Below are 21,102 nucleotides of genomic sequence, written 5' to 3' on the forward strand. Positions count from 1 at the left end.
AAACCAAAACCGGACATCTTCTAAGCCCAGAAAAATTGTACACATGAAGGCCAAAAAAGACAACTGATTAATGTCCTGGTTTTAACCAACACCATAATAATGTCATTGAAAATTTAACATCTATTATCATAAAGTTCTGTACTTGACATACATTGTATTCTTTCCTCATACCTATAACCACAGCTGCATATTTTGTATAGTTTTCTTCAATGTATTAATTCTAACATGTCAATATATATTTCTAAGAATTTATATGACAATACACTTAAAACAAGACTAAGTAGAGTTTTGCTGAAAGAAAGAGCGCTTAGACAAATTATGTTTAACTTGAGGGGATCAAGATCTTCAGTTATTACTCCAAACTCACAAAATTCAAAACCAGACTGTGACCCACATGCAACATTGCCAAAGCATTCCATCCTTCACTTTCTTTCTGAACTTCCTATTTATCTGTGTACAATTTAGTGTATTCTACCAGCTCCCCAAAATGCATACAGACATTCGCATCTCTTACATTAGCATCAGCTGAGTTGGCGTTCACAGTTTTGGCCAGTATTACTATATCCATCTGTGGTGGGCTGACCCCAGACAGCAACTAAGCACCCACCAGCTGGGTGCTCGCTCTCCTCCACCAGTGCGATGGGGGAAGAATCAGAAGAGCAAAACAGAGAATAACTCATGGGTCGAGATAAGGGCAATTTAATAAGTGAAGGACAAAAGGGGAGGAGGGAATGATGCAAACAAACTCCCACCAGCAGACCAATGCCCAGCCGTCTCCAAGTAACAGCTACTTTGGAATGGGTCCCCATCCCCATGTGTTTTTATTGTTGAGCATGATGTTATATGGCATGGAACATCTCTTTGATCAGTTTGGGTCAGCTCTCCCAGCTCTGTCCCCCCCCAACTTCCCTGCTTACTGAGGGGGCAAGACTGAGAAACAGAGAAGGCCTTGACACTGTACAAGCACTGATCAGCAATAGCTGAACACTGGTCTGTTATCAACACTGTTTTGGTTACAAATCTGAAACACAGCACCACACAGGCTGCCATGAAGAAAATCAACTCCATGCCAGCCAGACCCAGTACACCATCTGAAATCCTGTTCTGCAAAAGAGGGACACTGTCACTTTCCCTTAATTATGCTTTTGTCCTCTCTTTTCTCTTTGCTTAACTCAGCAAAACAGTTAGTAATGGTTTTGTTAAGATTATCATGACTGTTTCTGTGAGCTACCTGAAGTTACACAAGAATGTGCACTATACACAGAGCAACTTATGAACTATTTGTATGTACAGCCTTGCTCCACAGTGAAAGTAGCTTTCCCTTTCTAATAAGCAGTTTTATCTGTTTAACAGTGTTTTAGTGCACAACTAATATAGAGTGCAAACTTAAACTCACCTTATTTTTCTCATTTTGAATTACTTCTAATAACTGAGCTGCATACCCATCTTCTAAACATTTCTGCCCTGCTACCTGAAACAGATTAAAATCTTCTCCTTTGAAATCAGCTTCTTCCAGAATTTGCTAGAAAGAAAATACACGTGTTTAACTCCATACTTATAAAAGGCAAATAAAAAATAAGAAAATCCAAGCTTTCATTTCAAAATTAAATGTAGCGTCATTGTAACTTATCTTTTCTTATATAACATCTTTCACATATTAAAAAAGCTACCAAGAGCTACTACAGAAGACAAAGCAGTATTTCAATAGCACTTTCTAACTCTAGACTACCAGCATGTTGTTTAGAAGATGTATTTTCTACAACAACCTGCTAGGGTTTTGTTACTTCAGACAGGTACTGTTGAGTACAAGAACACTTCTTACTCCAAGAAGCATAAGTTATCAAGCACCTTGGGATAAGCACTACAGAAAAGTCAATGAAACATGGAGGCTGAACTTAGCTGCCCAATGAGGAGTTCTGCTAATAACTGTCTTGTGTTTTGGGGTCATTTTGGTTTTAATTATACTATATGAAGTGAAACGCAGACTGCTTACACTTGTTACTTTTATGGAAAGAAAGCTACTTACACATCTTTGTATTATGGCCTGAAGTTCATCAACTGCCATTATAGTTTGGCTTCGTTCTTCTGGAATTGAAAACTATTATAAATTAAAGAGTGCAGTATTAAAACACATGAAGTAAAAACAGAGACTGAAAAATAATCACATTATCAAAAAAAATGCCAACAGAGGAATGAGAACAGCCTAAACAGACAGATACTATGAAGACCATGTGATAAAAAAAAAAACAGGAAAAATGCATTTTTAAGAAATGTACGCTACATCATTCTACGCCCCATATTTGCAGGAGACAGCATTACAGACAGAAAACAACCTGCATTCTGTGTACAGGGAAGCAATTTTTCAAGTAGAATCAGGGTCATCGTCAGAAGTTAGGAGGCCTCAGCTACTACTTGGGCACATACATTGAAAACTGCAGCTAATACAGAGCAAGTCTGGGCTCGCTGCGTACCAAGCGCGGATGCCCATGACACACTACGTTTTCTGTGACTATTCTCACCACAGGAGCTTCTGCTCAGCTGTGACTGGAACACTCTAACTCGGTGCCTGGGATGTGCACAGCTGATCCAACCACCGGGCCAGTTTATATCAACAGTCCAATCAAGATTACGTATGCAGTATCACTCATTTCTTTATAGTGTCTAGGTTGGGCTAGTTCAGTAGCCTTTCACCTCTTGATACTATAATTTAAGACTTTCTTGCTAAAAACAATTAAACATTTGAGTAACGTTAAGTACATACAAAGTTTTACATAGTTAGGACCATGAATTACAAATAAAATCAAGCTTGGTTATCCATGTGATATATCATAGCAGCTTATAGTTTTAAGTAACTCCATGTGCCTAAATCTGGTTATATGATCACTATGAGTGTCAATTACATCTACACCTATATAATTAGCTAACTATTCATCAAAACACCCAAGCTCCATACTTATACAGACCTCTCAATGTAACATCCTCAATCTTTTCTCTTATGTTTGACCTCTGCTACGTCACACAACATCTAGATAACTAAGCTACCTGGATGTTTACAAAAAACAGGCAACTCACAAAAGCTTAAAAAGCATCTGTGTGTAAATTTTATTATGCAAAGAATAAACAACTCACTTTCTATTCTCAATGGCCTATTTTAACATTTTTACGTCACTGCAATCTAGCAACGTACCTAGCCTGTCATTTTAATGTCGTCATTATCATATACTTTACTACTACATGTTGTACTACTTGAGCTCTTAATTGTACAGGATGTTACTAATCCTCCCAAAACAATTTAAATATACTTTTGAACTCTAATATTCTTGCATTTTCGGTAAGTTTACAATGTACTTACAGCCTTGAAACATGCCCTGAGCACCCACTGTGTTGTTCCAGAGATTTACCAGCGGAGCTCGCAGATGGTCTCAGACCTTAATACTTAATCCAGTTTCTAATTAAATCTTTTCAGAGGTTTCAGCGGCAAGTGGACAACATCTGAATCATGTGAAACTTTCTACTATTAATACTCACCAAAATCCCTCCTCTCTAATAAACGTACACCTCAGCTCCTTCCCTAGGCGGGGTACAACACGCAGGCCAGTACAAAGAGGCTGCTAACGTAAGCCTTTAACACACGGCTGAATTAAAAAATCACAAGGCCACCCCCCACCCCCCCCGCTCACCTCAGCGGGTGGAGCCGCGTTGCGCGCCTCAGCCGCGATCGGCCGTACCCCGCCGTTCCACAGGACCGCGCCGCCGCCTCTCCCGCTCCCGGCCCCCGCCACGCCGCGACGGCGGCTCCGCCTCCCGGGTGAGAGGTCAGAGGGAAGGAGCGGGCAGCCACGATGATGGCGGCCGGGAAGCCGCGGGGCGGTGCGAAGGGGAAGCCCAGCCGGCGGCGCGCAGGTAGGTTCCAGGCTCCGCTTCCCCCGCCCGGCGCTTTGGGCTCTGCCTGTGCCCTCTGGCCGGCACAGCGGATTCGCCCAACTCGCTGTACCGAGGGGAGCGGCGGGACTGCCGCGGTCGGCGGTGCGGGGACGCTGCCGCGAGCTCTGTGGGCCTCGGCCGGGCCGGGCCGGGCCGACTGTGTGGTCGGGGCCGGCGAGCGGCGGCTGTCGGCGGCGGCTGGGTCCGGCGCCCCTGGGCGGTCGGCCGAACGAGGCGGGGCCGAGCGCCCCGTTGTCCCCTCAGGCTGCGCGGGGGCAGCGCCGGCAGCCCGCCCCTCTCTGGGCGTCAGGCGCGCCGCGCGTGACAGCGATCGTGCAGCTGGCCAGAAAACTGCGTCCTCGTGTTTTGAGCATAACAGTCCGTTATGTTCCCTCCCTGTTGCCCTTGTCTTAAGGGAGCAGCTGCCCGAGTCCTCCCTGTCGGTAGCCGGGTCAGGGCGGGCAGAGCCCTGGGGCAGTCGGTGGAGGCGGCCGGGAGGCAGGGAGGGCGGCAAAAGCGGCTCAGTGGTGAGGGTGCCGGCGTGGAGGCCGTGTGGTCGAGTCCTGGACAGAGCAAAATCCAGGGGTGGGGCAGCTGAAAAGGACAGCGTTGCCCAACAGTGGGGTGCAGGCGTAAAGCTGGGCTGGAGAGGCAGTGGCGAACCAGGGTGAGTGTGGCTGGCACAAAATTATTGTCAGAATTATTTTTCCTTTAGCTTTCTGATTATACAGAACATGATGAATGAGACTATGGAGAGAGTTGGGCCTGCCTGTCCTCACACTAATAAAAAGAATGTATAACTAGTTGCTGAATGGTTACTGAAGTCACTCTCAGCCACCAAAAGCAAATTTCTAAGCAAGTCTCTTGATTATGCTTACAGTTTAGAGGTTTTAATATTTTTTCAATATTTTCCACTGTTAAAGGAAAAAGTACACTGATTTCTACATTTCTATATTTGTATATTTGATTTCTAGGAAATAAACATTCAGCTGCTCTGAAGAATGAAGATGCTACTCAAAGGTATAATTTCTAACTAACAATATGTGGTGTTCGTGTTGGTTTGCCTCACTTTGAAATCACATTCTCTGCCTCGCGTGGTTTTTTGCTTTCTCAGAGTACTATGACTAACTTCAGGAGATCGCCAGCATCAACATCATGCAGGCTTGTTTGGAGTGATGCTATATAACTTCTAACAGCATGCGCATATGTGCATTGGATAATACACTAAAAGTTTATGATTCTAACCTCCACAGTTGTATTTCCTTAGTCTGTAGTGCTTGCTTTTTGCCGTCTTAACTTCTTTGCACACCTGCCATTTTTCTTTATTCACTTTAAAAACCAGACTTGAGAGGAAAAAACACTTTCTGCCATGGACTATTACCTAAATACTCATTTGATTCTGTAGTAGACCTAGACTTTCAGGTGAATAGCATAGACCTCCATTGGTTAAGACAGCAGAATGATTGTACATTGACAACCTCTGTGGGAAGCGCTGCCAAATGGAGATTGGAGACACCTAGATGGTTGCTCTCTGGGTATTTGCTGACAGTAGAATAGTGGCAAGACTCAGAACCACTCAGGAAATCTACTGTAGTGGAATTTGTTTGATTTATTCCTTCCTTTACTTTGTACCCTCACACTCGGTCTTGTCCCAGTCCTTTTTTCTTCCCACTTTTCATGTCTCATCCAGTTCCCATCCTCCTAGCAACACTCCATAAATTGTTTGTCCCAGGCTCCTTGCCCAGCCAGTTCTGGGTTTCCTTCTCTTGCAAGAAGACTTGGGTAACCTTGTATGGAAATATTGTAATGCACTAAGAGTCAATACTTTTCCTGACCGGGGTGGAAAGAAAGCAAATCAAGGTTGGAAACTCCTTTGTGGTTATTACAGAATTATTAGTCCAGTTACTTGTTGCTTTGTTTGCCCAACATGGTGTGATGGAGAAAAATGTAAGCTACTGTATTTCAGAAAAAAGATAAAGATACGATTGGAGAATTGTTTATGGAAAGCTGCCCTCTGTGTTATTCAGTGTCTGTTCTGTTACAGGAAAGCAGCTCTGGAGGCTGCTATGAGAAAAAAGATTGAATTTGAGAAAAAAGCGTTGTATATTGTTGAACAACTCCTGGAAGAGAACATTACTGAAGAGTTCCTTCTGAATTCTGTAGGTGTTGCAAGTTTTTATGCTATTTTGTATCTTAGTGTTCAACTTTTTTTTTTAAAGTTCTTGGAACAATTTGCTGCAGTTTAAAGTAGACAAATCATTTATTCCCTCTCTCATCAGCTCTGATGATGATTGCCTTATTTTCAAGGGTTCTGTAGTGAAAACATGGCCTAGTTTTGCAGGACTGTATACATTTATGAATCCTCACTTTATTACCACAGTCTTTGTTTATGTTTCTGTGGTTCTGGACTGATAGGTGAAGTATAAAATTTAAGTCCACATCACATCATCTGTGAATTTAGACTGATATAATGCCCCACAGTTTATCTGGCAGCACAGTTTTGCTGGAATGGTGTGATGATTACTCCTGTTAAGGTTGTAAATAGGCTGGTAAATAGGTGTACAAAACATGAAAATAGAGGAAAATTATGAAAATAGGTGCAAATAGAGGCAAAATTATGAGGCTTTTCTATAGGTAAAAAGAAGTACCCATGTCTTCTTTCCCTATTTACCCTTTTACCATTTTTACTGTGTAGATTCTAAATGTTGTTTATTAAACTTACTAGACAAATGTTACAAAATTTAAAATATTTATTTATTTATGAGATATTTTGAGTATGAAAAATGACAGATTTTCCGGTATCTGTTGTTGAACTCTTTTCTTGTCATTTTAGGGAAAATTTATTACTCCATCTCACTATAAAGACATTGTTGATGAACGGTCTATCATCAAACTATGTGGTTATCCTCTATGTCAAAATAAACTAGAAAATGTAAGTTGCTTTTTATTAATGCTGTTATCATAAGAATCTCTTCACGATTTTTATTCTCTTGCATTTTCTCTTTAATTTTAAACTTACAGCATTAAACATAGATTAAAATACTGTCAAGTAATGGGCCAGGCATCATATCATTCCATTTCAGTATAATTCTTCTGAAGTAAAAGGTAAAATTTGATCAGTTGACAACCATTACTTTATGACAGAGTCAGTTAGCGTCTACTTTGACAGTAATAAAGATGAATGAGGCATGGCTTCATGGCCTTCCTTTGTGCATGCAGAAACTTTCTAATCTTGTTCCGTCTTCAGTGTAACCACACATCTCTGTGAGAAGGTCTGAAGTGAAAAAATAATACAATGCAGGGATGTCACTATGTGAATGCATATACATCTGCTCTAAAAATGTACGTTACCTGTGTCAAAATCATAGTCACACTTATTTAAGTATGATATGTCAGAGCTTAAGCAGGACGCAGAGTTCAATTAGATAACTGATGTAATACCAGTTGTGGTACACCTGATTATCTGAAAAAAAATCTACTCAAGTACAAAAAATTTTACTGTTTTGAACTTCATATGCCCCCACAGAAATTCACTTGGAAACTGTATTATATTTTATGTAAGTTCCTCTTTAGGTTTGTCAGGGTAGTGGTGGGGGTCTCTGACAGCACAGTCTCACGTGCATATAAATAGATATGGATTAAAGAAGGACCTGTCTGTAATTGCCCAACACTTATACACGAGTAAAGTTTCTACCATGGCAGCTCCATTGTTTTATGTTCAGCACTGGCTTTCGTGTAGATCTGAAGTTGTCTTCTACTGATAGTGAGATGTAAATGATTAAAGTTAAATTGTCATTCTTGCATCTGAGAAGGTACAATATCGAATTGAGAGAAAAGGTGGTTGTAGTATGCAATTCAGTTAAAACAGAACATATTACACATATTAAAATAAACAAATTAAGAATGAAGTTTACTGTAAAGTCATGATGGAATTAACAGTCTTGCTGATGAAAGCATATTGTTTTAGGTGCCAAAACAGAAGTACAGAATTTCAACAAAAACAAACAGAGTTTATGATATCACTGAAAGAAAGGTATGGTAACAAGTCTATTTGTAAAATGTATTTAATATCAACATCAGAAATGCGTTTTGTAACAGCATTCATATAGTGGCTTGATTCAGAGCAATGTGTTTGGTTCTTATGAAAATCATTTCTGTGAATTATTGGAATATGAAGTTTTTCATGCATTTCAGTTTCTAGATGCTCTCTTTGGAAAGACAAAAAAACATTTATTTTCTTTTCTAAATTTAAATATAACATGGAAGGTTTTGCTTGGATAGCAGTTTGAATGTGGTACAGCTGATCTTTTACAGACATTGTGAAGAAGTGTTCTCTGTTTTGCTCCAGTATAGTCAATGGGCTTTAGTAGGGTCAAAGTGCACATCCTTTTCATTCACTGAAGTTTGCAGCAGTGTAATACAAGTTACATCTTATGCACTCCTTAGTGTGACTACCTTTAGGGTTCTTTTTTGAGGACTTTTCAACATAAAACCTCTCTCTCCACAAAGTCTGTGTCTTTCTTTAAGCATATTCATGCATGTGGTTGAGTAAAAGTCGCCTTTGCCTGCTCACAGGATACGCAATCACTTACAGGTCCTTATACGCTAAATTGTAGGAAAAATGTTTCTAGTTTCAGAACAAATTTTTTCAGGATCACTAGTATACATTCCTTTCCTCTGGTTACAACTTTGGGATACGCAAAATTCTGGGAATTGCGTTCTCAAGCAAGACTCCGAGAAGAAGTGGGATGTTTTGTTTTGTTCCCTGATGCAAGTATGCAAGTTAATTTTTCAAAGATACTGCAAAATTTTTGGTGTTATTCTAAGTATTGCAAAATACACAAGTTCTGTTGCCAACCAAAATTTTCATTATTAAACACCTGAATTTTATTACATGTCTTTATGACCATCTTGTTGGGTTAGGGATTGCTCTTTGAACAATTTTGAGGGTTTTGAAAAATTATTATTATGTAGAATCCAACACTGGTTTGCTTCTCGGTATGTAATAAAAGTGCAAAAAGCAGAAAAGAAGCAGTTTCAAGTGGCTTGTGGGGAGTGGGGTAGACCTATTTGATAGGTTTGGTTTCTCAGGTGAATTAAAAACCTGGTCATAGGCTTAAAAAGGAACGTGAATTGGTACTTAAATTTTACAGGCATAAAAAACAATGACTTTTGTACCTTTCTATAAGTATTAAAGTTGTCTTTAGTCATATTTTCTTGCTTCCTCTCTCATTTCCAGTGCTTTTGCAGCAACTTTTGCTATAGAGCATCTAAATATTTTGAAGCTCAAATTTCCAAAAGTCCAGTATGGATGCGAGACGAAGAAAAGTAAGTATAACCTTATACATTCATTGCTCCTTTTGAGAATATTATTTTCTCTCTCCAAGCCACAATGGTAATTAATTAGCTGCAGTGGATCAAAATGATTAGGCTGAAGCAGAGGTAACTGATGTTAACATGTTAGCTTAGCATGGTGTTCATTTTAAAAGTGTTGTTGCCATATTGATCACAATAATTGACATGACTCAGTACTACTCATGACTACTCAGTAGACATGACAATGTTGGTTTAGAGGACAGACTAGTCATAAATAATAGTCAACTCCTATTAAATTTAAAAAGTACTTATTAGGATTGGATTTTTACAAACCGTATAATGTACAGGATGAATTCATCTTATGCTGTTAAAAGAGATTTTCTGATTTTAGCAGAGCACTTTGCATTGGTCTTAAAGTTAGACTGTGAATGCTTGCACCTGAAAGCAGACAATAACATGAAAAGGTTCTTTATCCTGGCTAAAACTCTAACTTCAGATTGCCCATTTCTTGCTGTTACTGCGGTACACATTTTGGAACAGTGTGATGCAGTCCATGTTCCTAGCTTAGGAAACATAGGCTTGCAAATAATGAATTGAGCCAATGGGTGTCACTGTTCAACAATAAATCATAGAGTCATAGAATGGTTTGGGTTGGAAGGGACATTAAAGATCATCTAGTTCCAAGCCCCCTGCCATGGTCAGGGACACCATCCACTAGACCAGGTTGCTCAAAGCCTTGCCTAGAGAATGTTCAGCTGAATTTATTCAGCTTTTCGATCTCCAAGACACTACTTTTCATAGTCTCCTGGTTTTCAACAAAAGAAACTAGCTGAAATTATATGTGTGAGCTTGGTTTCACAGTTCAGATCAGTCATATGAAATATCTGATCAATGAGAGAAGAGGTTTAGAGCAGCCTGATCTGAGGGATACTAATAGGTAAAACTAGTCTCTTCCTTAAATGTTTAAGTAAGCTTACCAGTATTTTTGTGCTCTCGTTTTGCTGTCTTTAAAGAAAGTATTTCTAAAATCTCCCTTTATTCTTAGCATTGAAAGTGTATAGTTCTGATATGCCTGACGTGGTTAATTATTAATGCTGTATGGTGGGGGGAGGCAGTATTTTCAAAAAAAAACCCAAACAAACAAAATCCCAGATAGTTCATGGCTAGGTATGTGTGTTTGCACAACCATGTACATGTGCAAACACTGATAAACGTTTACACAAACGTCCTCTAAACTAATGTGTAAAGAATTCTGTCGAATTCTTTTGACAGAAAAGACTACAACCTCCACTTAAAACTCTGAAGAAATGGAGTTAATATATGGAGTTAATAATTTAAATCATTGTATGTTATCACCTTTTGTTTCCAAACTCAATTCATTCATAGGAATGCATGGTGCAGCTTTCATCTTTTTAAACCTGTGGGGTTTTTTGTATACTGTCTGAGAGGTGTTAGTGCATTGACTTGCGTGTAGTGCATGCTTAAAAGGTTTTCTTTCTTTCATAGGACAGGTGGGTGAGGATTTCAACATTTAGTGTTGGATAAAATGAATAGCATTGTGATGCTGCCTCATAACTGAATTGAAGCAAATTAACTGCAAGTAAATCTTTGGAAAGAAACCTGTCAGAATTTGTTTAGTTATGGTTCTTAGAGTTTCTGGAAACCTTTGCACTCCATTTTCTTAAGGCAGTATAACTTGATATCCTAATTTTTAACGAAGTAAAATTTTAAATAAATAAAGATATTCTGAATATTCTTTTTTTTTTGCATTAATTTGGAGCATTTTCCTATAAACGGCCCAGGTTTGTTTTTACTATAGGAACTTTGTGACCTGTGAGGATCTTGGCATGTTTACTTTGTTGAAGAGGAGACCAAAGGGTGATCTGAAAGCAGTCTACAACTACTTGAAAAAAAGTTACAAAGATTACAGAGCTGCTTGGTTGATGGCAGAAAACTTAACAAGGGTGATGGCCACAAATTATCGCATGGATGGTTCAGGTTGGACATTGAGGAAAAAAAATTGCACTAAAGTTATGGTGGAATAAAACAGGATAGTCAGCAATGTTTTGAAATCTCCATTTTGGAGGTTTTCAAGATTTAAACTTCATGAATTTGTGGCTGACCTAATCTAGTGCTGGTGACAATTGCATTACAAACAGGAGGTCAAACTAGAGACCTCTAGAGGTCCTTTCTGACTAACATCTGTGTGACTTGCTGATTCTGTTAAATGTTGTTGTTCAACATAACAGCGTTGTGCTGCAGGCACGTGAGTCATGCTCTGTGAACACGTATGTATAAACCTGCTCTCACTAACCCTGCTTTGAACAGAGGGTATTGGACTAGAAAATTCTCAGACGTCCCTTCCAACCTCAACTATGTATTTTATGTATTGTGTATTTCAAGAGCATTGATTTAGCAGGAAAATCTTTATTCTGTATCTTCTCTTTGCAGACCACCAGACATAGAGCTGCTGAAGGAGGGACAGAGGTACATTGAACAATAATTTTTTTTGTTATATGCGCTTATAGTTAGAAATATTAACATCATATCAGGTGAAAAGGGAATCTTTGACTTCCTGTGTTATAGACAAGACCTTATTAGAACCTACACAAAGGATTATTTGTCATTTAGTTTTTTCCTTTGTGATTCTAAAATAGCCTATTTGATCTGTATGATTTAGTGTACAGCTGCACTTGGCCTGAATGCCTTAATTGAGCCTGTTGAAATCTGAAACAAATACACTGTTTGTACTTTGCATATTTTATACTATCTATTCTTTATAAAGAAAATGGTACCAATTATATGTGATGAAAGCTTCTGTACTTCTTAATCTAAACCATCTGTATCAGCTAAAATGAAATCATGCTATTCTGTCATCTCTCTGTACCTTGCTGTGTATTGTGACTTTTTGTTTGTTTTCTTTTGCAACACATGGCCATTAGGTGGCAAACTTACATACACTAAAAACAGCTCTGCGGTCACCCGGATTTTAGAGTATTATATTCATATATGTGTTAAGATGCCTATCTTCATTTTAAAATTGCACTATTCATCATGCTAAGTCTGACATTGTTCTGTTGTCTTTAACAATACCTTGTTTACTATTCTTTTCTAACTGCCAATAAGCACCTGAGAATTCACTTCTCTAAATAGTGTATATACTTGTCATCCTGATTGCAGAACATTACAACTCTTTGAGTTCGAGAAGACTTTTAGAAGAGCAGCCGTGATTCTTAAAGCAAAAAAGTACACTTCTATTACAAGGGGAAAATGCTTTAATTATCTTTCTTATACAAGAATGAAAAGCTATTACAGGTAACGCCCATTTCTTATTTCATTGATAACTTGTGTTTTCTGTTACAGTGGACAGTCTGGAGAAGAGGTGAAACTATGTGATGAAATAATTAAAGCTTCTGACATTGAAAATCCTAGGATATCTTCAAATCCATGTGAATCTGGTTCTCATGACACAGCCAGTGACAGTAGTAGTGATACTGAACAAGAATTTGTTTCTTCTGTCCTACCAGGAAGTCAGTCAAGTTCAGCCAATTTTGCACAGCAATTGCACAGAAACAGCATCCTCAAAAAGAAGCATGCTCAGAAAGTCTATTCCAGCTCTAAAACTGCAGATTCAGATGTGATAGAAGCCACTGAACGACTATCTAATTGTACATTAGATGCTCAGGAAGAAATGTGTGCTTGCTCTGTTCATAACAAAATAACTGCAAAGCCTTCCAAAAATACTACTCTAGGAAAATCAAGTGCTTCAGAAAACTATGAAAACACCTATAGTGGTTCACAGATAGTTTTTCTAGGTGTGAGCAAAAGAGGGGCAGAACATCTTAAAAGAACACTAGCTCATTCAAAAGAACATAAAAAAACTGAACTGAGGGATCCAGTTAATTCCAAAGGCAGTTTATTAGAAGTGCTTAAGCAAACACTTATGGAATGGAGAACTGAGGAAACTTTAAAATTTCTCTATGGCCCAAGCTACACTTCTTTATGCTCATCAGAATGTGTATCATCTGCCAACCAGGAGAATGAAGAACTTGATGAGGATGACTTAGATACAGCTGATGATCTTAACACTGTTGCTGCAGGGGAGTCTGAAAACAGTTTGAACTATTCTTTACCTTTCACAAGCCCAGGTGGAATAGTGCCTAGTTATGAAAAGTTAAAAGAAGAAACAGAGTTCCTAGAACTCCGAGTAAAAGAGTTCTATAAAGGAAAGTGCATCTTGGCTGAAGAGGCAGTGGCACATGCACAAGCAGAGGAACGTCAAAGCAAAGACAAAGTAAGTGTCCAGTGGAATAGTGTCGAGGCTGTATAAAGCCTGCCTTCAAAGAATTATTACAAGCTCTTTGTTTCTATCATCCTAAGTGTATATGGCCAAGGTAACATCAAGCTATTAATGTAAAACAGTAAAAGGAAGGTTGAATAGATTCACAACAATCCCATAAGGTTGAGGAATCGTATTTTAGGTTGGTAAGAATGAGTTTGTATGACTGTTTGGGACACATTCAATTCTGATAGTTGTCTTTCAGTTTGTGAAGCATGAAGGTAAAAAAGGTTTATGTAGGTGAAACAATCTGTTGTAAGAGAGTAGGCTTTGGGTGAGGAGGAAACACGTTTGGGGTTTTTTTTCCTCCCCCTTTGATTCATTCATTAAATAAAATTTTTTATTTAATGATTTTTTGCCTTTTTTTCATGACAGGGTATACTTGAGTAAGACTAGATCTCTGGCATTACTTATTGTTAAAATTCTCTGAGTTGGAACCTGCTGATTTGTTTGGATATGCTGCTGCAATACAGACAATTTGGAAAAAGACCTCTGAAGGATTTGCAGACTGCAGGAGATAGAGTGGTCTGAGGTTTTACCTCTTCCAGGTCAGACAAATCAGCTTCTTGTCGCTACTGTAAAAACAGTATGCTGACTAGGCTAGGTAGGTTGTACAGTTTGTACGGGCACGTGAAATTGCTTTTGCTTTTAAAATTCAAGTGTGAAATTGGCATCAGAGGGTATAATCTTCATAATGCTGCTTCCTGTAAAACAAAGCTATTAGATTGCTTCTTGGAAAAAGTTTACTCTGACTTAAGTTTTGAAGGAATTTATCATTAGTTGAATTAAAGTATCTAGCACAGGAAGGGGGAAAATAGTTAGCTGCACACTGTATGCTGGGTCAGATTAAGCAAACCTCTGTCTGTGAAGAACGTACTGGGTTTTTTTTTTATATTCAGAGGTAAGAGTTTTCTTATGTTTAAACATTTATTCGTAAGCTGTGACTATTTTGATGCATTGACTTTAATTAAATGCTGGGTTATAGCTGTTATTTTTTGTTTAATACAGGATGATCAACAGGAAGATCTCACTTTCCCACTTGTTGATTCAAATGCACAAATGCAGATTAGAAAGCGAATCGTCCTTGAAAAACTGAGAAAAGTGTAAGTATCCTTTACTTCGATAAGTATCATGCGGAAGTTGGTGCTCATTGATCATCATTTTGAGAAACAAACACTCTGTGCAAGGATGTTCTGGCTTTTTCTGGGTGGCCTTAGTCATAACTTAAACCCATTATTGCCCTAAAGAACTTACTTATTTCTGAGACAGTCATCTGCAGTACAGTTGCAGATGTCAGTTTGCACAGCCTGCTGAGGTAGATGTCAGAATCTCACTACTAAGGTATTGTCTAGAAGAAACCTGTCCCTTCCTACAAGCATTGGAGCTTGTAGTTGACAGTATTCCAGACTGGCATGACAGCATGTTCCCGCTCTTCAGTAGTTGGCAGAAGTCAACGCAATTGCGCCATTACATTGAAAATTTCTGTGGGTTTTGGATCTAAATGTTGGTATAACTCATGGAGCTTAAAATGAGAATATGTGCTTCAAAAAAAAAAAATTCCATAGCAAGCCCTTTATTTATCATCCTCTTTTCCCTCAGTTATCTGGAAATAATCTAAACTATCTAGAGTCTTGTAAGTTGTTTAAAAGCAGATTCTGATGGACGTAAAATATTAAATATTTAAATAGCTGTATGTACCAACTGCTCAAGTCTAAACTGAAAAACTTGAAGTTGATTTGGGAGGAGTGCAAATATTTGTCCTATACATTAAACATACTGTTACTGGTAAACAAATCTACACAGAAGGAAGTGGTGTTTTCAAACCTCGTTTAAGCAAAGATCTTGCTAAAAGAGTTTCTAATCCATGTTGGGATGGCTGGTATCAGTATGCCTGATCAGTGTACCAGTAGCTGCAACCATTAAAGGCCCTCAGAGTTGAATCTTAAAACTTTCCAAACACCAGACCTTTTTCACATACATAAAAGGGCTTTGGAGTCCCAGAAAAGAGATTAAGGCATCTCTGCTGTAGCTGTTAAAATTATTAAATTGTCAAAGTTGAGAGGACTTTGAAAATACTCCTGTTGTCAAGGCAATGCAGATAAATGACTGTTTGAAGGCCATGATTATGGTGTTTTTGTTAGGGGTATTTTGCTTTTCTATGGTTGTAGTTTGTGTTAGCTAGCCAAACTAGATTTTGCAGAAGCTTTTTTTTTTAACTAAAAAAACCCCTCAACAAAAACTCCCCCCAAAACCCAAAAAAACCTCCGCTCTGTTTCTCTCTACCTTCAACAAGTGTGGACAGGCCACAAACGTGGAATCAAACCATGCTGCAAAAAAGGTGGCTATCTCTGATCTTTCTGTAAGTGTCAATGTCACATAGATTCCAAGGCCTACTGCGGTATGGTAAAGCAGTTTCTCTGCCCCTTCAAATTTTTCCACAAGTTTGTCAGTCATTTTCAGCTTCTAGCAAAATTCCTGTTGAACTTCGAAGTCTGGTACTCCATGAATAGAGGATAAGAAAGACAGAATGTTGTTTTCTTAGTTTCTTCAAAGGTTTTATTCTTGACTATCCCCTTTTTTAGTTGGGTCTTTTTAAATTTTATGAGGTGATGCAGTAGTCCTGTCACACTCAAGTAAGAGAGACAATTTTCATTGTGATAAAGCAATGATTTCTTGGTGTGTTCAGATGAAGTCAGTAGGAACATGAATATGGCCAGCGTCGTAAGAATCCTGTGCTCAGTTTTTGTAAAACATACAGTGATGTAAAGGAGAATAGAAATCTTGATTCTTCCAGCAATATTGATGCACCATGCACATATATGCATATAAATGTAAATAACTGGATATTCAAATGCAAGAGGGTATTAACTATTAAACAAGGAAACAGAGGCAAAAGTTTCATCCTAAATGTGAAAAACAATGCGTGTTATTTCCAGCATTTGGGGATACGGACAACTAGTTAAACAGTATGTGCAGTTTGTTGTGTGCTGTATCAATTTTTACGCACAGTCAAGTAGGGAGGCAATCTGTCTTTTTCTTTCTTTTGAAATTTTCTGATTACCCTACTATCATCTTGATTCCAACTATCAGGCTTACAGTGGAATGTTATTTCTGTTGCATCTATGTGAGTCTGAGGTTAGCAGATATATCCTCTATGCAAACCTCATTTAGACATGGAGTTTCCTTTTGTATTGCTGTTTTTGAACCAAGCAAATACAAATATTTGAAACATTTATGAGACCTGGAATTCTAATCCTCATAATGTAAACACTTTGATTTTTTTGGTAAGAATGTCTTGTCAGAACTGAAATGTGATGTTAATAGAGTATGCATGTAAAACTATATTTAATTTCTTCTTCACGTTCACACTGAACTAGAGCTTCTTATTTTTAAAAACAAGCTGTTGTAAAGTGAATCCAGAGGAATCTGAAATGTAAACTACAGGCCTGACCTGCTGCACAAAAGTCAATCTCTCTTTTTATTAACTTTCATGAGCTTTGGTGGAAGTCCTACTTGAGAAGAAATGAGAAAGAGAGGAAAATGTATATTGACTAGGGTCTTTTGCCTTCTAGATTACCTGCAGTTTTGGGCCCTCTTCAGATTACTCGAGGTGATGTTTACACAGAGCTAAAAAATCTTGTCAAAACTTTCCGGTGAGTATTGGTCTTTATTTAGAGATTCTTCTTGATTGATTAATTAAACATGCTGTTGAGTGATTTGCAGTTTGGGCACAGCGAGGGCCCCATTGCAGATTTTCCCTTTTCTAGCTGTGTGTTCATGTAGGTAATGTCACATTCCCTGTGGACTAACAAGTCAACCCTGTCCCTACTCCTGACAGTGGCTAGGTCACCAGGAGTATTTGTAGATTTTTAAAAACTAGGCCAGTGGTCTCTGGAGGATGATGGTGAGTCTTTTACAGGTTCTGCTACTTCGTCACCTCCTATTAACCATGAGTCTCTGAGATCTGTCGCTTTCTTTTGCTCTGGCTCCCTACAGCCGGGCTAAATGGTTTTCATGTGATTAATAATAGTTACCACTAAGTTCTAGAGCCAGGAAGAAGGTCCAGTTTGACCTGTCTTGTTCCTGATTTCAAGGGGAAGTAGATCTAGTGGACACTTTACCACCACAGATGAAGCTTCTGCTTCAGTCAGAAGCACTAACAACAGTATTTGGAAACATTAAGATAAAGAAGGCAGGAAAACAGTATGGTGATAACTTCTCTGAACATTTTTAGGTTTTCTTTGGGACACAATTCTCATAACTTGGACCTAGATCATGTCCTGCGTCTTGAAGTATTGCCATGAAAAGGAGCAACAACAGTTGCTAACTCTGTGTACGTTGTCACTCTTGAAACTTCCCCCCGCATATCGCCAACCTGCATGAGGTTTACACGTAAATTTTCCAAAACTCATTCATGTGGCGTTTGCCACAAGGAATCTAGGCCTTGGTGAATAGAAACCCAGCTCTACCTGATTCCTTATGCTGACCTCTGGAAGGACGCCACTAAAACACAGATCTCTATATGCAGGATTTCTCACTGTGAAATATTTCTTACTATTTCTTACTCTTTTCCTTTCTGGTGACTTTGTGCGTGATCTCTTTTATTTAAATGAATTGTTAGTGTTTGAACTTGATTCTGTAATTGCAGTCTTTTAAATTGTGATTAACCTTTTATTTTAACAACAACACTGAAACCAGGGAAGATATTTTTTGTTATATTGGAGCAGCATGTATATTCTATATATGTATACCTACTATTAGAATAAGATCTTTGTGTCTTAAAACAGTTTTGTTGCTCTGCAGTCTAAATGCTTAATAGTCACTTTAGCTTATGGATTGATAGAACTGGAAAAACTACATTTGGTCTCTTTCAATCTAGTTTTGTATGATTTATTATGGAGGTTCTCAAAAGCAGAACTTCTATTTTAAATCGTTTTTGCTATTCAAAGACAATGTGGCCTGAATATGAAGTTTTAAAAGTGGTTTATAGCAAAGGAGACTTGAAGCCAAAATGGACTTCTAAAAACTTACGTATATACGCAACTGTGGATTTACAGAATGGAACCAAATCTAGTTAATTTGGACTTTGATCCCAATACCTGGCTCATGTAGCAATAATTTATTATATTTTAAAAGTCTCCCCTGACCTATTTCTGATCCCTCAGATAACACTTTGTGAGTTTATTTTTAAGTCTTTTTTGTTAGGAAGTAAGTTGAAGGTAATGGTAGCAAGTTATTGGGGCTCTCTTGCTGTGAAGATTCCAGATAAATTGCTTAGAAATTCAGCATTTTAGGCAGGGGATTGTTGAAGACAATTGTGGGCATTACACAAGAATTTGTAAGTGCCTTTATATATATCTCTCTCAAAATAAATGGAGTTTTATTGTCACTGATAGTAAGATAATACAAAAATACAGGAAATAGGGAAGCAGTAAAAACTTTTGGACCCTTTCTCTTTCTTGCACTTGTGGTACGGAAGGGTCTGTTGATACACAAAAGCTAGCTCATGGATATTAAGATGAAGGCATAGGTTTGACTCTCCAGTTCTGTACATAGGTTTAAATTTACTTAATATGAGTGGTCTCTCTGATTTTAGGTTGAATGCTTTGGCAGGGGGACCAGGGATAAATTTTAAACAGTGTTTATGTTTGCAGGGTCTAGAAATTAAAACGTTACTTTCTTAGTTAATGTGTTTAAAATGCTTAATGACTATGGAAGGAGCACTGACAAATGCTAGTGCTCTTTCCTGCTTTTTGTAGTGGAAATATTTGAGGCTGAAGAACTTGCCAAAGAGGGTAGGAGATAAAACACATGGCTGTAGTAGAGCTTAGCTGAAGAAGGGTAAAAGAGCACGTGATGAACTAAGCAACAACGATTTTCAGCTCCATTGGTTTTTAAAGGAACACTTGCAGTTCAGCCTCCTTTGGGCAGCATTTTATTCAATCACCACTGCTGGGAAACACACTAGAGGCATCTCAAGAGACGTTTTAGAATGGTTAGAGCTCTTCAAACAAAGTCCCTCAGTGCCTGTAAGCTTTTGTTAGGAAAACTGAGATGTCAAATAATTCTCCAGAGTGTGTAAGAGCACTTTGTTGAAAGATCAAGAGAAAATTAGCTATTTATATATAAATCGAGGCTAAATGATTATGTTCGTGAATGTGTGGGGTTTTTTAAGCATAAAATTCCATATTGAAAATAGAATTTCGTCTGTATCTTATGGTTGCAAGTATTTTAATTCCTTTTATGGAGCTTATCATTGACATTGAACTCTGTCAATTAATATGATACAGTTGTTATTTGCTAAAAATCTGTTCAAGACTTTTTATTACAGCTTTGTCTTTTCTTCTTTCCCAGACAATATTTTAGCTTTGAAATATATATCATGAGTGTATGTTATCTAGTGTATACACTCACTGATAGGCTTTTATCTATTACCCTTGTTAAGTGGAATTCTAGGTTCTGGGTTTCAAGTCAATCAGCAATACTTTGTTGTAGACAAGGTTCTGTATGGAAATGTGGAAGTACCAGAACGTTTATGACCTCTTCTCAAGTAAATGGGCTTCTCTTGAAGAGAGCCTAAAGTTATAATAGTAGCTCATTTTTGCTTATTGTCATCAAACTAAATTATACTACAGTACATAAATATGTTGCTCTTTTTCAGGGAGTAGAGGAACTGTCTTCTATGGTTAAATTGGTCTAGTTGAAACCTAAAGAAAAACAATCCATGCTTTAGTATTTGCTTATGCTGACCTGGGTTAGTTAAACTTCGCTCATCTTAGTGCAAGTTTTAGAACAATTACGGATAGCTGAGGTCCCCTAAAGTCCAATTTTATGTCCTAATCCCATGAAGTCAGCTTGCTGCCTTACAGAACAGGCAAACAGCCAAACTAACAGGTTAGATTCTTGAACTGAAGTTACATAGGCCTACACCTGGGAACCTGGATGTGTGAACAAAAAGGCTGCTTCATTTGCAAAGATGCTGATGACTTCGCTTTGCAAGAAGGATAAATTGTAAAACAAAAGAAAGAAAGAAAATCTCCATTTGGGGCACATTTTTTTCTTTTTCTCCCAGTGTGAGAACACGGACATACTGTGTAAAACTGAAAGACAGCAAGCATGGACTTGTTCAAAGGAATGTTTTTTCACCAAACTTTCATTTAGTACCAATAACTCATTGCTACTAGCTATTAGTCAAATTCATAGTAACATGTTAAAAATTGAGCTCATAGATTCATACATGACAAGTATATTCTCATTGTAAGGATGAACAAAGTTCTAGAAAAGGAAATAACACTCGAGACTATAATTTATAAGTAGGTCTAAAGAAAAATCTACTTTAAAAAGATTTTTTTTTTTTATTAACAGTTACGTTTTCTTGCATCTTGTTCATAATAGCTGATGCTAGGGGCCTGTTAGGGGATAACTATTTAGCATAATAATCCTGGTGTCCTTCTGCCATTCCCCATTGGACAGTATTCCTGTTATAAAATTGTTTTCTAGAAATCCCAGGAAATGCAACCCTG

The 21,102-nt window shown here is 38.1% G+C and overlaps 2 protein-coding genes across 8 annotated transcripts in view; one reads left to right on the forward strand and one right to left on the reverse strand.

Moving 5' to 3' along the window:
• GLMN (glomulin, FKBP associated protein) overlaps nucleotides 1-3,828 on the reverse strand; it is a 22,855-nt gene extending 19,027 nt beyond the window's left edge. For 2 of the 3 annotated variants that reach the window (XM_075156275.1, XM_075156274.1), the window contains exons 1-3: nucleotides 3,681-3,828; nucleotides 2,027-2,098; nucleotides 1,397-1,522 (exon numbers count right to left, since the gene is read on the reverse strand). In XM_075156275.1, coding sequence (XP_075012376.1) covers nucleotides 1,397-1,522; nucleotides 2,027-2,065 — 165 coding nt within the window. In that variant the 5' untranslated portion in view covers nucleotides 2,066-2,098; nucleotides 3,681-3,828. The remainder of the gene's footprint in view (nucleotides 1-1,396; nucleotides 1,523-2,026; nucleotides 2,099-3,680) is intronic. The other variant, XM_075156273.1, reaches the window with a different exon arrangement.
• Nucleotides 3,822-21,102, forward strand: part of RPAP2 (RNA polymerase II associated protein 2) — a 53,176-nt gene continuing 35,895 nt past the window's right edge. For 4 of the 5 annotated variants that reach the window (XR_012674499.1, XR_012674500.1, XM_075156270.1 and 1 more), the window contains exons 1-10: nucleotides 3,822-3,903; nucleotides 4,899-4,944; nucleotides 5,969-6,083; nucleotides 6,758-6,856; nucleotides 7,892-7,957; nucleotides 9,164-9,252; nucleotides 11,692-11,727; nucleotides 12,604-13,534; nucleotides 14,588-14,682; nucleotides 17,152-17,232. Coding sequence is in view for 2 of the 5 variants with exons in the window: in XM_075156270.1 (XP_075012371.1) it covers nucleotides 3,843-3,903; nucleotides 4,899-4,944; nucleotides 5,969-6,083; nucleotides 6,758-6,856; nucleotides 7,892-7,957; nucleotides 9,164-9,252; nucleotides 11,692-11,727; nucleotides 12,604-13,534; nucleotides 14,588-14,682; nucleotides 17,152-17,232 (1,619 nt within the window). In the remaining 3 variants the exon portion in view is untranslated. The remainder of the gene's footprint in view (nucleotides 3,904-4,898; nucleotides 4,945-5,968; nucleotides 6,084-6,757; nucleotides 6,857-7,891; nucleotides 7,958-9,163; nucleotides 9,253-11,691; nucleotides 11,728-12,603; nucleotides 13,535-14,587; nucleotides 14,683-17,151; nucleotides 17,233-21,102) is intronic. The other variant, XR_012674501.1, reaches the window with a different exon arrangement.

The sequence above is a fragment of the Calonectris borealis genome, chromosome 8 (assembly GCF_964195595.1).
Source record: "Calonectris borealis chromosome 8, bCalBor7.hap1.2, whole genome shotgun sequence".
NCBI lineage: Eukaryota > Metazoa > Chordata > Aves > Procellariiformes > Procellariidae > Calonectris > Calonectris borealis.